The sequence below is a fragment of the Trichophyton rubrum genome (assembly GCF_000151425.1).
Source record: "Trichophyton rubrum CBS 118892 genomic scaffold supercont2.1, whole genome shotgun sequence".
In the NCBI taxonomy this organism is placed as follows: Eukaryota; Fungi; Ascomycota; class Eurotiomycetes; order Onygenales; family Arthrodermataceae; genus Trichophyton; species Trichophyton rubrum.
In genome coordinates this window covers 2,287,477-2,301,975 of record NW_003456428.1, presented here as the reverse complement: position 1 = coordinate 2,301,975, position 14,499 = coordinate 2,287,477, and the positions used below count along the sequence as shown (strand labels likewise).

The following is a 14,499-nucleotide window of genomic DNA, read 5'->3' as shown; positions in this document are numbered from 1 at the left end:
GCCAACGAAGAGGGCCAATCCAGCAGCCAGGTGCATGAATGAGTAGGAGAGTCGAGTCGAGGGCGTACAAAGATCGTTCTCCCTTTTTAACGTACGGACGGATCTCTCTTTCGCGTGTAATGGTTGGATGCGGGCTGGGTTCAGATCAGATCGGATATCAGATTCACAGCGCACGCAAAAGAACCATGCTTTTTCTTATCCTTCTTCCCTTTTCTGACTGTGGCCTTGGTTTCTTTTTCGTCCCCTTTTGTTTCTTTTCGTCGACGCTGGCTTGCTTGCTGGCTCTGCTCTATCTGGGGGCTTCCTCGCCAGAGTTGAGTCTTCTAAATTGGGATGGCTCCCTCTGTCGTCTGCTGCCTTGCGTCCGTCTTTCAGCCAACACAAGACAAACCGCTGCTGCTTTGTTTCTTTTTGAACCTGCTGTTGGTCGGGCTTCGGGGTTTGCTGGCAGAGGTCGTTTCTTTTCTTTTTCTCTCTTGTCGTTGTCTTCTCCTGCTGTCCTCTGCTTCTTCTTCCACAGCAGTTCCTATGTCTATGGCGGATGGATACACGTGAAGGGGACCTGCAGGAAAGGCAGACTCGAGGTAGACAATCAGGGAATTCTTCTAGGAGGGAGCTGTGGTGATGACTTGGAGCAGCGCTGACGCGGATTGAAGTAGAAATACGAGGGAGCAGAGGCAGAAAGATAATACCGGAGATGAAGTCGAAGGAGGTCGAGGTTTATGAAGTTGACGTCGACGTCGACGGCCGCTTAGTCAAAAACGGTAATAATAACACCAGCCAGCAGCAGCAGCAGCAGCAGCACCGCCAGCAACAACAACAGCCAGCAGCCAGCTTATCGATGGGCCGGATATTACACACCGTTCCGTGCTTGCTTACTCCTTGCAGTACGGGGTCCCTTATTTTTGCAGTTCTTCTTCTGCTGCTCCTTTTCTTATTTCTCTCTGGACTGTTGACATCCCTGGCCCTTTGTCTTTGGCACATGTGTACTTATAATGCGGGTCTTGATATACGTCTGGGATGTTTTTTTTTTTTTTTTTTTTTTTTTTTTTTTTTTTTTTTTTTTAAAAAAAAAAAAAAAAAGAGCCGACTTGACTCTCTGTGGAGTGGTGCCAGGCGTTTTGAGATCAGTCAGAGACACGTTTTTCTCACTTGATTTTTCTTTTTCGTCTTCGTCCTCTTTTTTTTTTTTTTTTTTTTTTTTTTAATATCATAATTATTATCACTATTACCTCTTCACTTTTTGTGGAAGCAGATCCAGAGCTCACAGGGCCTAGCGTCGGGGATTTACGATCCTGGGCCAGAGACGAAGAGGATGGCGAAGCTGAATGAGAGACGGGCCTGCAGATATCACCAGGCAGAGGTGTGAGATACAGAGATTGCAGATATACGAAGATCACACATGACGATGGCCAGTGGCGTGGATGAGCAGATAGATCAGATCTCGCGCTCACGCTTATACTGTGGGACAAGGAAAGCTGCACAACCAGCGAGTCTCAAGAAGAGAGGAGAGGATACAGAAGAAGCAAAGAGAGTATAGGAAAAAGCAAGAAAACAGATGGCGTGGTGGTTGCCCCCTGACCTGACCACCAGCCTTCTCTTGCAACGGATGGGGGGCGGGGGGGGGAGCGAGAGTTCCTGGCCATGTTCTGGGACAAGCAAGGGGAGACAGACACATGCATTCAGACAGACAGACGGGAGACGGAGGCGGGGGGGATAAACTGCAAGAGAGGCAACGGTGATTGATCCTGTATTTTCTCCTTCCGGTGATGATGATGCAGATGGGGATGCGGATTGGAGATGGGAACATGGGGACCTGCAAAAAGCCGCCGAGAGGAATTGAAAATATAAAACAAAAACGCAAAATAAAAAGGAAGACAGATCGGGAATCCGGCCCGCGAACCATCGAGATTAGGGCTCTTTCCCCCTAGCAGGGGTTGGATACGAGGACGCAGAGGCAGAGACCTCGAAATGCAGCATCAAACAGGGTGACCTTGCTCTCTTCAGCAGGAAGCACGATCAAAAAAGCAACAGGGCCTCGCTTTGCCTTCTCCGTACATAAAACGGTGTTTATACAGCATAATATACGCCGTCAAATACGCACTAGTTGATTTATTGTCCATGCACGATAGCAATCCGGCCAGATGGAAGGCGGATGTGGCGTGGATGTGCGGACATAGTCTCAGGAGAGATGCATATATACACACACAGATACATTTTCACGCACGAGGAGAAATCAGATTTTGCTGTCTTTCTCCATAAGTACTAAAACAACAACGGTTGAACGCCGGTTGAGCCGCTTGATCTGATACATTCGTGCAAGCAGTTGCTCCGAGACACGGGTACGATTGGACTCCGTAACTATGGACATGGCATCAATATGAAAAGGGGCGGAATAGCGATTAATATGAGGAGAATATGGGACACGGATGTGGATTTTGGGCCGCTGATCCAGGAATCTGTCACGACAGACAGACTTATGGTGATGATGTCTTCTGTCTCTCCTCCGTAACTTGACTTTGATGCTGGTGCATGTCCAAAACGACCAGCAAGCAAGCCTGAAGGACAAGCACTCGCATATACGGAGTACGACTGGTCTGAAATCTTCCAAACCCGGAATGTTCTCCCCTGCTTCCCCCATCGTCATCTCCATATATCCATCCCCATCCCACACAACTGAGCTGAACTAACTAAACTAGTGTGGAATGGAAGTGTAACAATAGGAGGTGAAGCCGAATATCTGGGTCCAAGTTGCCAGCTGCAATGCCAATAGCATATGGATCCAACAAACAACAGACAACACGCAACACAGGAGGCAGACAAGCGCCCCTCTTTCTTCAAGGTGAGACAGATTAAACTATTTTTACTAGATTGCTGCGTTGTAAAAAGTCAGCAAAAACACTTCCTCCGTCCACACCATCTTATTGGCGAGGCGGACTGAAAATTATATCCAGGCACTTGGGATTGCTTGAACCATGGCACAACTCCCGGTCAGCCAGCAAATCATGGGCTATCACTGCCTTTTACATCGTACAAGAGCCAGCATTCACAAATTATACGCGAGAGCGCATGATTCTATGACTCCATGGCACTGTCCTCATCCCTATCGGTCCCGAGAACGTTACACCGAAGATCGATACGTTGTCCTTACTCCAGCCATAGAAGGCAGATTGGAAGGGACAAGACACAAGCGAGATCCAATATTGCTGTTGTCGCATATACACAGCTCTTTTACTTCCCCTCCATGTGTTCGGACTGTCAGGTTTGTTGTTTAATGAAAAGAACTACTCTATATATATAACAGGGTTTTTGACTGTTAATTTTATGGAGATGCTCGGGATCAGTTACTTACATAAAATTATATACACTAAGGCTGAGGGCTAACTTTACTGTCTTAGATCGGAACATACGATCGATCGGGCTTACAGAAGGAGTCCACCATCCCCCGAGCATTATTTCTTCTCCATACCGCTAAGCCTGATCAGCGGGCCGCCTCACCAATTTGGCAGGTGAGCAGGGGAAAATCTCAACATCTGATGGGCTCGCCTAGCGGCTTTCTCTGCCTTCTTCAAGAATATTTAAAATCCGTTGCTATACTTCTATCCACCTCGGATCGGAAGAATGAGACCATCAATAGGACACGAGAACGAGAACCAGAGGGCTCCGGGTTCCAGAAGTAATGTAACCATCTTACACCTCTAGCCTGCTTTTCAGGCCACTTTCCTTTTTCGCTCTGGTTGTCCCGTTCCCCTAAAAATGCTCTACGATACTTTTCGCACTTTTACTGCTGGTCCCAGGATGCAATAGGCTGCAGATTGCCAACGGCTGGAGTCGCCAAGGTCTTCTAGGGATCTTTCCCGCCTCCCCAATCCATGATCCCATGCCCGTTTCCGCATGGGAAGGGCCAAAGAAGGGGAAAAGGAAGCCACGAAAAGAAAGGGATAACTATGCATGGGACTTTTATGTCGTCATATGCACTAAGAAACAAAGACCCCAAGTGGAGAAGAAAGGCAAGCGAAGGAGCAAGAGGGCGAAAAAATGACATGTCCATCTCAACGGCCATCTTGCGCTGCCGCCGTTTGCCTAACGGGCGAGGCGAGGAGGAGTAAGAGCCGAAAAAGAAAACAGGACGCAGAGCTTGACTTCTCTCGTTTTAATGGCCAGGATTTTCGCATAATCTGCCCTCCCTATTTCTGCTTCCTCGAAAAAGACAGCGATTTCCGATATTCTATTGGCGGAATACACTGTTTCCGAGGGATGACCCGGCTATATAATATGTCAGCACATATATATACATATATATAATATCACCAGCTCGATTATTACATACGAGGAGAGGAGCTTTCAATTCAGCAAAATAAACCCTGAAGGAACCCTGTCAATAGCCGAATGATCCTCAAGCATCGTCTACTCGGCTTCTATCCTGAAAACAGGTCTGCCAGATACACTTACGTTATGCGTTCAACCCAGCCACAAGCGCTGAAATCTTGATTTTACAAACAAAATAGTCTCTTCCAACGATTTACAAAAAAAGGCTCTATACGATGAAGAGGAACAAAATCCCTTGCCTCCTTTTCTCCCACATGTTTCCAACATGGTCTCTTCACCCCTGCTTGGTGTGATGGAACAAAAGATTTCATGCAAGATGTTAACTCTTCGGCTTTCTAGAGCTCAGCCAGTCGATGGAGGTATAATCTTCATTCGTTCGCAGCCGCAATGCCTCCTTGCTTATCTGACTGCACCGAAAGTCTAGAGCTGTTCTTTTTGCTATATACTCTCGTCTGCCTCTGCTCTCATATGAAGCATACATCCCGCACATATAGCCCCAGGAAAGGCCTCTGATTCTCTACTCAACTAGCGCACTGCATATGGCCATTGCGCCTTCGCTGCTTCCCCCTTCCCCTCTCATGCAACACGCCCGTTCCTTTTTTATCGCCCAATACCATGATGTAACCTAGATTAGGTTAATGCAACATCCCCATTCTCATCTTGTGTTCCTTGAATATTTTTCAAAGAGTCCGAAACTAAGCATGGGGGAAACCACATGCACAGTGGACGGGGGAGAAAAAAGAAAAATGGCAAGCAAACAAGCACGAAGAAAAGAAAAACTCCCTAAATATGGGGCGCCAACTGCGCAAGCAGGGGACGGGGAAAGGACGTTGCAGAACCGTTCCCAGCCCAATCACCTCAGCAGATGCTTGGAGGCCGCTGATATAAAAAGACATTACTGTCGGGATTTGTAGGAACGAGCTACTACTCCCCATCTTTATCGTCCTTCTATTCTTTCTGAGCTGCCTCCCATCGCTCCCTCGTTCTCGTTCTCCCAATTTCGTAACGGGAGGAAAAGGGGCAAAAGTCCGGTTTTTGGGGGCAGTGCATCATCATTTAACACCCCTCCCCCTGGTGTATAGGGAATATATTGGCATATTCCTGTGCTATAATATCATACCATCCTGCTTGACTCCTGGCTCTCCTCGGTAAAACCATCCGATGATCGGGATTTGCATTCCAATCCCTGCGAATCGTATCTCATCTAAATCTTCATAACGAAAACGAAACCTTTCCGTTCACAAAACCGTAAAAAGGAGAACTTATACTCACTTTCTGTCTGTCTCCCTGTCTGCCTGTCCGGTCTTTTACGCAGATTAGTATGGATTATTGTTAGCTAAGAATTATGGTTAACAGGTTTGATATAGAACCTTACCCCGTTAAGGGCTAAAAGGAGAAAAATCTCCGAAGCGTTCCCTTGCTTCATCTTTCTTTCTTTTTTTTTTTTTCTTCCCTGATTTCACCGTTTTTACGAACGTCGAGAGGCCCTTTGCTCTGCTCGAGTTTCCCCTTTCAGTTCGGCTCCCTGGTCCGTTGTGCTGGGAGATATCCGTATATACCATCCGTCTTATAGATGGATATCGACAAATCGGCATCGAGCACAGGGGCAAAGGATGCAAGTCCATATCATATCACTATAGTAGAGTCCCCGTTCCATGGCATCGAACGATCGATGAGTGTCACAAGGCTATGGAGCGGTAATACTTATTGTACATGTACACAGACTTAGTTAACCCTAATAGTCTAAAACTAGTTGGCCGGCGCAAACGCCCAGGCGTGCCTCCTCGCTCCGCTTCAACCTTCCGGCCGGACTTTCGGACCTCGATAATCTTTTGATAATGCATACATATATATGTGAGGATGCAAGGTGGCCCGGCCGTTTCATGGCTTGACGATCCTCTTGAGGCATCCAGTGGAGGAGATGGGGAGATTTAGGCTACGGTTGCCCCTGACTAGGTGGAACTGCAAGGGTTGGGTTGACGCGATAAAAAGGGCAGGAGGGCAAAAGAAAACATGGTCGGTTTGGAAAGCCCGATGTCTGCATTGGGGAACACGCATACTTGTTATTTGATAGACAGCCATGCTCCAATCAACCCCATAATCCCTTAAGCCATATCCGTAATTCCAGAGTACATTGACCACATTGTATCATATCACATTCGTGAGGAGAGGGGAAGAAGAAAAGAAAGAAAAGGAAAAAAGAACCAACGAGGAGGTGTAATGGCTTGAAGTACGTTGTATACAAGGGTGGTTGGTGACTTTGAATTAAATAAATAGAAAAAAAGGAGAGGGAAAAAAAGAAATTCCTCCAGCCTGTCAATGTCAGGACTGAACTTATCTGAATTTTCCTTCATGGGAGGATTCAAGATCAGCGGCACTGGAAACACTCTGGACGTCTGCCGCGGTTGGACCGTTGTCAACTTCCACCGGATCGTCGTCGAGGTTCTCCTTGGTGTTCACCGGTTGGTCAACCTTTTCCCAATCATCGTCATCTTCGAGATCTCGAGCAGTGATGGTGCTATTATCTGGGGCCAGCTTTGCCTTTTTAGCCGTGGAGCCACCGTCCTGAGTCACTGGTTCAGATGTTGGCGCATCAGGAAGACTGGCGGCGAGGATCTCGGGGGTATGTGGAACGCCAGAACCCATTTCTGTTTCTTCCGCCTTAGTGGTTGTGGAAGGCGGAAGATCCTGTTCAGTGGGAGGGAAATATTGACTATGGCATCATAAATCAGCAACTCGTTAGCTGGATTGTTTTCTTTTTCGATTTCTTCTTTTTCTGCTATCCCTTCCGGTTCAAATACCCATAGTGAAGAACGATTGGAGAACGGCAGAAACAAAAATACGTACGGTAGGAGCATATCATATGCCCTGCAATCTTTTCTCTCAAAGGTACAGAAGATGACCCTCTCCAATGACTGGGGATGGGACTCAAGGAACTCTCTCACCACCTTGATCGCCACAGTGGCCGCCTCGACACTTGGATACCCATAAACCCCGGTACTAATCGACGAAAAGGCGATACTCTTTGCTCCATTGGCGACTGCGAGTTCCAGGCTGCGCTGGTAGCAGCCTCTCAGCAGCGTCTCTGGTCTTCGCACGTCACCCCGACCAGGACCTCCACGAAACCTTTCCATCACATATACAGGTCCCACAGCATGGACGACCCTTTTGCATGGCAGTTCATAGGCATCTGTGATCTTGGCATCGCCCGTCTGGCATCCATCAAGCGTACGACACTCTCGCAGCAAGTTTGGGCCCGCTACTCGATGAATGGCCCCGTCGACGCCTCCACCACCGAGAAGGGATTCGTTCGCGGCATTCACGATGCAGTCAACTTCGAGACGGGTGATATCATGGGTTACATGGCTGATGATATCGTTGAGTCGCTGCGATGGCGTGGAGACCTGCGGGGTAGCCGCTGCCGCAAGATGTCTAAGACGATAAAGTAGAGACAATGTAGGGATTTCAGCCAGGGGTAGGATAGTAGACGCCATTTTCTAGGTCTTTTCTCTTGCCGGTCTGTGTTGTGGATAGGTTGACGTAAAGGGTAGTGGTAGGTACTTGTTGGTGTAGGCAGAACAATTTGATATGACGTTTCTCCTTGGAAGATCACCGATCACTCTGAATGTCTGCAGCCCAGGGCTGTCTCTATAGATCTTGTGGCCCTCACCATCCAATATCTGTATGTATGGCTGTCTCTCTTCCTCTTGGTCCTCTCACTGTGTCCTTTCAGGCCGTCTTCTTCCTTTGCTTGTCCCCGTCTCCGTCTGCGTCTCTTGCATCGCTCCGTCGAAGCTGTCGAAGCTCCTGTGGGGAAGGTAGATTTCCACGTGACTGGACCGCTGGGAACCGGTATTTCATTTATCCGTGCTATGTAATGTTTTAGTCATTAAGTTGGAGGCTTAACCTTAATTTTTTTCTCTTTTGACAAGAACTCCGTACCTTCCGGACATCAATGAAGTCGGAGATGCAAGAACCGGTTGAAGGATACAGGAGGCAAAGGAGCAGCAGAAGAGATGCAAATGACAGAAGACAGGTCTTAGGGAAGGCTGTAGCAAGCTGTGACAGATGTACTCTGTGCAGAACCTCGGCTGCCTTCAATTGCTTATCCATGGCTAAGGTGCATATCAGACCCGTAACACAGCTTGCTCGCCTCTTTCTATCACAAGCTTTCATTCTCCCTGGAACATGTACTAACAATTACACGTACGTAAGTACATAGCTACTTCGGATATGGCATTCCACCTGGCAGGGCAGATCTGATGGATCTCAAAAGGCAGGAACAGAGAACGTTTTCTCACTGTGAAGAAGCTTTTATTCTCGTCTGAAACCCTGCTTGGTTGTTGATTAAATGGACAACTATACTCCGCACATAGTACGAACCCCCTTTTTCTATCGGATAAATCGTATAGTAACTCACAGAGTTCTACAGCGGAGGAAGAAGCCGACGAAAAATAATAATAATAATAACAATAATAAACATATAAAGCTTTTGAAAATACGGAACTTCAACAAGTATCTACAAAAATCGGGAGGAGCTTTCCCCCACAATAAACGACCCACTGACTGGCTTGTGGATCGTGATGCGTGGCTGAAGTTGTTGAACACATCTTTTCCCGAAAGTTAGAAACTGGCCGTTGACACTGGCGCTTCCTTTCCCTTCATCTCCGGGAAAAGGCCACTTTTTTCAAGGATGAGGTGGCAGGGCGTGAAGAAGTGGCATACTACTTAAGTGCGCACTAAGATGCCACTAGCTCCATATTGAGTGGGGAATTAGCCTTCCCTGATAATAAAACGGGCCGACTAGCACTATAGTCATATCTCGAAGCAGTTATGGTTTCTCAGGCCTCAGAGCATGTTCGGCTAGACCTACTGGCAAAGCTTTTCCAGGCTATCAGCCCGCGACCGAGGCAGGCGATTCTGTTTCCCTCCTTATCTTCTTTGGGGACACGATTCAACCAATCTCGCCTGGGTGCGCTGATATTGGATCAGTTTACCCTGCGCTCGTGGCGACGAGTTCTGGCTAGGAAAGACTTTCCCTAAAAAGGCAAGTCTCATTGCATACGCTTTTTTTCTGCATATCACTGGTGATATTCATCTCTTCCCCAGTTGAATTTTGTCTCCCCCCCCCTCCCCATCCCCATTTTCTATATTTTGTATTGGTTTTTGTTTGTCTTAAACTCCGCCAGTTACTCGATTCAACTTGCTTGAACCAGGCCCCCTCCCCCCTTTCTTAATCCTTTAACACATGCTTCCAGCACTCCCGAGGAATTTGGGCATTATTCTAGCTCAGCTGGTGGAGACCTTAAAGCTCATCACCTATTGCTTCGTTGGTGATATCCGTACGATATGGCTTCTATGATCTTTCTGGTAGGTGTTCTCGTTTCATAATTGGCGTATCGGGAGAAGAAGCTTTTCCACGGAAGCAATTCAGCAGTCAACGGTGGAGTGGCGGGTTCACATATTTGCGGAATGCCTATCGGTTAGGTCGCCGGCCACAGTTCAGGATTTGCAGCTAGTCTTCCCATAGAATGTCTATATCCATGGGCAAGGAATCTGCTCACGGCTATTTCCGTGGCTATCAAGACTGGCATTTTTCTCATTTGCGATCAACCGAGGTCTACAAAATATCGTCCATTACGGAGTATGTCGATGGGGAAAACTCTTCTCAAGCCATGTAGTTCTCCCTGCCTTCCTGCATATTCCAGACTCGGCCATCCCGACAGTTTCTGCCGTTGGTGATGTTGCAGTTTATTCAGACGAGAATGCAGACATTTTTTTTTCACCCATACGAAATACGGAGTACAGAATCCCCGAATCAATGTTCAGTTTGGCGTTTAGCAGCAGCGTCGGAGCCCAAAGTCTGTCCATAGCCCTTTCACTCAAGTCCAGACTCATTGGATTTCTGTCTCCCTTCCAGGCATTTCTGATCGGTTTGCCTTGCATCAGCTGTGCTCCTCCATGCAAATTCAGCTGAGATGGCACGCTTCCACAGCCGCAGACAAGCAAGCTGAACCAATCCCTGGGGAATATGATGGATTCAATAGTCAGATGCGTCAAGGAGGCCAAATCCTCCGACCAATACCATGCTGTATCCCTTAACCAAGTTGGAATTGTTCTGGTGATACACCATGCATCGCATCCTCGAAATATCCTAGGAGCCGTTTGCACAGACTCATGGGCGGTGAAGAAAGTTTTTTACACTTATTGACACTATCAATTTGGACTACCCAAGCGCAGAAAATACGTCTCGTTTATTACAGATGGTACACAGATGCGGCTCCCGTTTTAAAAGGTAATGGCTGTCTGTAAGGCAGCGAGATCACATACATACAGATATTTTATTCACTCCCCCAGTCCCACTACAATTGCGAAGTTACACAGCGCATGATACGGTAGTTGTTACATGCATCATTCTGCTATCTCTTGGGACCATTATATTTTCTTTTTTTGTTTGAACATGAGATTATCGATTGTGGCTCGATGCCATCCCATCGTAGGTACACCCAAGCATATGGTGGTAGTTTGGATCGCTATAAGTAGCAACAGACAATGGGGATCAATGGACATTCTTTTATGATCACCCTTGTTCTCATGAAGGCTACAGGAGGACAGACCACTAGCGCAATACTTGCTCGGAGCTTTCTCTTAGTGAGTGACGAGGCGTCTAGTTCCTCGATTGATCAATTTTAGATTGCGATCAAAATGAATATCCAGCGATAAAACATAATTGCTTGTGTGAGAGCAGAAACCTTGATGCAGTTCGACACGATTCTGGATACTTATTAGTATGCTTTCCTGAAGGCTACGGGGTTCTGGTGACTTTCGTGCCGCGAAGTAAACTTCAGTGCTGTGCTATGTGCTATGTAGCGTATATATTTCGATCCAGGCTGGTTTGTAGTGGTACATCATCCTTCAGGCTGGAGATTATTTATGTTTCCTTTCTCCGGGTCAAGAAAAAAAAAAAGGAAAGAAGAAAAGGCGGGGGTACATCCCGAGGTTGGATCGGCTGGTTGATCTTCGATATGCGGAAGTCAATGGAAGAGAGAACACTTGACACAGGGAGCTGATCAGGATATTACTTTCTTTTTACATACTCCGTACATATTGAGGTTATCTGGTACATGATCGAATGATATGCCTTCATAAAGCGTTGAAGTGCGGTGCAGCTGAAGCTCTGTAGCAAGAAAGAAAGGTGGCAAATAGGAATAATAGGATATATGAAGTCCTGCCAATTTTTCGACCATGGTTCTGTCTCGCACAGATGAATGCTGGCAGAAGGATTTGAACCTCCATGACTAGACGCAATTGGGCTGGGTGGGATTTACCTTTCATATTTCACAGGTAACAGGGTGGCAGTACATATGCGCTTGGTGATCGGATAACCTCGTTTTGTAGATAAATGAACGAGTACATGAAAAGGAAAAGGCTGGGTATCTGGAGGTTAAAAAGAGGGCAGGTTGCGGTATTCAATTTCTCTCATATGGGAATCAGTATTGTAGAGGTACCACGTACTACGTTGAGAATTAGCGTTTAGTCATGAGATACCTGGAGACACCATTGATTGACGCCTATTTCGGGGTATACATACGTGAATGCGTCTTTCACTTCGCTCTCTTGATCAGGTAGGGGTTCTTCAATTAGTATAGCGAGCGCAAGTTGGGCATCACGGCAGAGTTTAGTCTTTCGAGCCCCCTTTTCCAGGAAAAATCTCGCAGTAGCGATCTTCTTGCGAGCCGTAGCCACGGCAAGAGGGGTCATATGACGGTCATCAAACTTATTTATGGGACAACCAGTATCAAGTAGAACCTGAATAGCGTCAATATGATCGTTGAAAGCCACCTGATGCATGGGATAATAGCCCCATTTCCCCCTAGGCCATCTCCCGGCGTGAGTGGCCACAAGTGCTTTCAAAGCAGCTGCACTGCCAACCATAGATGCCAACTCCAAAGCGCGTCCAAAATGCATGTCCACAACAAAGTTTCGGTCCGGCTTGGGTCCTATCATTCTGGTGATAGAACTATCCAGGTTCATCAGGGCAGCCTATTCGAGGAGGGTATGAGTGACAAGCATGCTACTCACATGGGCGGTTTCCCATGTTGCTACTGGGGATTTATACGCGTACTGGCCAGGTTTTATCCCAGCCATTAAGGCTTGACCTTGAATCGATATAAAAACGGAGTGATTGCGGTGTCAAGGCGTTTATTGCAGCGGGCAAATCGACCCATGTCAGACATGCCAAGTTCTGCCGCAACCATGCACAGAAGATCAGTAGAGAGACTCATTAGAGTAGCTCCCTCAGCTGTGGGATCTTTATTGCAGATAAGAGCCACCGATAGTCCTATAAATATGGTCAGTTAAATGTAAAACGTTCACATGTTTTTAGGAAGAGGTGATAAAAAAATAAACAGAAAACACTTACATGATGATAATTTAACGCGACCTGCTGCCTTAGATTCACCACTTTAGGGTAAATAGAGTAGAAAAACCTACTACACTAGAGCGCGGGATCTAGAGCAGTGGGTATGGCTAATAACAGTTTAAGTACTGCTCTGCAGTACTACATGTGGGAGTGAATATAATATCTGAGTCTTAGAGCAGATAGAGGGAACAACGCAACAAAAGTGAAGAGCTTGACGTTTTGTCCTCTCAGTAAGGCTTGTAGCTTACGTGATAACAATTTGAATAGCACCTATTGTAAACTAGCATGGCCTACTTCCATTCTTGAATCATTTATATACCACACTCCTTCTGTAAAGTAATATATAGAGATAGTCCATAACATGATACGATAAGGCTCCTCTATACTTTATAATGAACCTTGATAAAAGATCGTTGTTGACCAAAGAACTCGATTGGCAATTTTGGTAAACGGTATACAATAAATAGGCCATGGTATCTCCTGATCTGTATCCATATTTCCATCAAATGCCTTGATTAAATGTATTCTTGGGGTAGTCTGGGTATAGATTATATCTCACAAGAACTTGCAGGTATGAGGTTGACAACTTGCAGTCAATATTGAATTTCACGGTTGCATCCAGATGCCAAGACTTCATTATCTTATCAGATCAGCGCAACCTCACCTGCAGATATTCCCAGCCCAACATAGGTACGAACCACGATCAAAGAGCATGAGATATAGCTACAGCCCTTCAGGACAGGGGAATTTCCTCTACTCATGTTATCACTATTGAATGGATTCTTTATACCGTTGGCCTCTCGCCTTCCCCGATTGATCCTGAAGAAACCAAACCTTGGGATTATCCACCGATTGTCGCAGCCAAACGCAGCTCCTTCTAGGTCAAAATCGCATATATCCAAGCTTAATTCGGTACATAAACGATGTTTAACCGCTGCATCTAGCAGTAATGATCCCAGAAATCAGTACGATGGCAATAATAACGCGAATAACACGGATGGACCACGGGGTCGCTCACGATATTCTTTTGGCAGAAATGCTGCACTCGACACATTTTTGTTCACAATCCAGGGGTTAGCTCTCTTCATAGTTATTCGCGAACATGTTTTGGATATCAAATGGATCAGTGGTGCATCTATGTCACCATATCTAAATAAGGGCTACAATATCGACAATATTGATAGCGAGATGGTGCTGGTGGATGTCACATATGCCACAAAGCTGCATTTAGAAAGAGGAATGGTGGTTGTATTTCCGTTAGTATCCCTCGAATTACTTGTATCCCAAATATTTGATACTAATCGATATTACATTTAGATCGTTGCGCGGATCCAGTTCTAGAACTGAACCGAGCAAATTGTCTGTGAAACGTATCATAGCCCTACCAGGCGATATTGTCACTACACGGCCGCCGAAGTCTGGCGAGGGAGGCCAAAAAACCCAGATTGTTCCCTGGAATCATGTCTGGGTCGAAGGCGATGCAACTGATCCCGACTTGTCTTTTGACAGCAATACATATGGCCCTATATCTATGGGATTGATAAAGGGGCAGGTTATGTGCGTCTTACGCCCTAAATGGAGGACTTTGAAGTGGTGGGAATGGGAGAATGAAAATGATCCTGTGGAGAGTGGTGGAGATTATGGAAAGAGCCAAAGGATCAGGGTCAGAAAAGATGCAGTTACTGTTTACGACCCTAACATAAACTAGTCATGGTAGGTACATATATGTCTGTAGGTTAAATCTGGAT

General features: G+C 46.4%; 5 protein-coding genes across 5 annotated transcripts; 2 read left to right on the top strand and 3 right to left on the bottom strand.

Moving 5' to 3' along the window:
- Positions 1 to 2,236: 2,236 nt before the first annotated feature.
- On the bottom strand, positions 2,237 to 2,653 carry TERG_11646 (uncharacterized protein; the record flags this gene model as incomplete). Its single annotated transcript, XM_047750729.1, has 1 exon — positions 2,237 to 2,653. One exon carries the CDS (start codon positions 2,651 to 2,653, stop codon positions 2,237 to 2,239), a length of 417 nt encoding a protein of 138 aa, XP_047605255.1.
- A 591-nt stretch (positions 2,654 to 3,244) lies between these two features.
- On the top strand, positions 3,245 to 4,002 carry TERG_00861 (uncharacterized protein; the record flags this gene model as incomplete). The annotated part of the gene is made up of 2 exons (XM_047747664.1): positions 3,245 to 3,262; positions 3,399 to 4,002. 2 exons carry the CDS (start codon positions 3,245 to 3,247, stop codon positions 3,678 to 3,680), a joined length of 300 nt encoding a protein of 99 aa, XP_047603627.1. The 3' UTR covers positions 3,681 to 4,002.
- Positions 4,003 to 5,792: 1,790 nt separating this feature from the next.
- Positions 5,793 to 8,761, bottom strand: TERG_00860 (uncharacterized protein). The gene is made up of 2 exons (XM_003238826.2): positions 7,177 to 8,761; positions 5,793 to 7,042 (listed from the first exon to the last, which is right to left on the bottom strand). The coding sequence occupies exons 1-2, from the start codon at positions 7,821 to 7,823 to the stop codon at positions 6,664 to 6,666; spliced, it is 1,026 nt and encodes a 341-aa protein (XP_003238874.1). The 5' UTR covers positions 7,824 to 8,761; the 3' UTR covers positions 5,793 to 6,663.
- Positions 8,762 to 11,773: 3,012 nt separating this feature from the next.
- TERG_00859 (uncharacterized protein) lies at positions 11,774 to 12,477 on the bottom strand (the record flags this gene model as incomplete). Its single annotated transcript, XM_003238824.1, has 3 exons — positions 11,774 to 11,843; positions 11,921 to 12,372; positions 12,412 to 12,477. The coding sequence occupies 3 exons, from the start codon at positions 12,475 to 12,477 to the stop codon at positions 11,774 to 11,776; spliced, it is 588 nt and encodes a 195-aa protein (XP_003238872.1).
- Positions 12,478 to 13,510: 1,033 nt separating this feature from the next.
- On the top strand, positions 13,511 to 14,459 carry TERG_00858 (uncharacterized protein; the record flags this gene model as incomplete). Its single annotated transcript, XM_003238823.1, has 2 exons — positions 13,511 to 14,007; positions 14,069 to 14,459. 2 exons carry the CDS (start codon positions 13,511 to 13,513, stop codon positions 14,457 to 14,459), a joined length of 888 nt encoding a protein of 295 aa, XP_003238871.1.
- Positions 14,460 to 14,499: the final 40 nt, after the last annotated feature.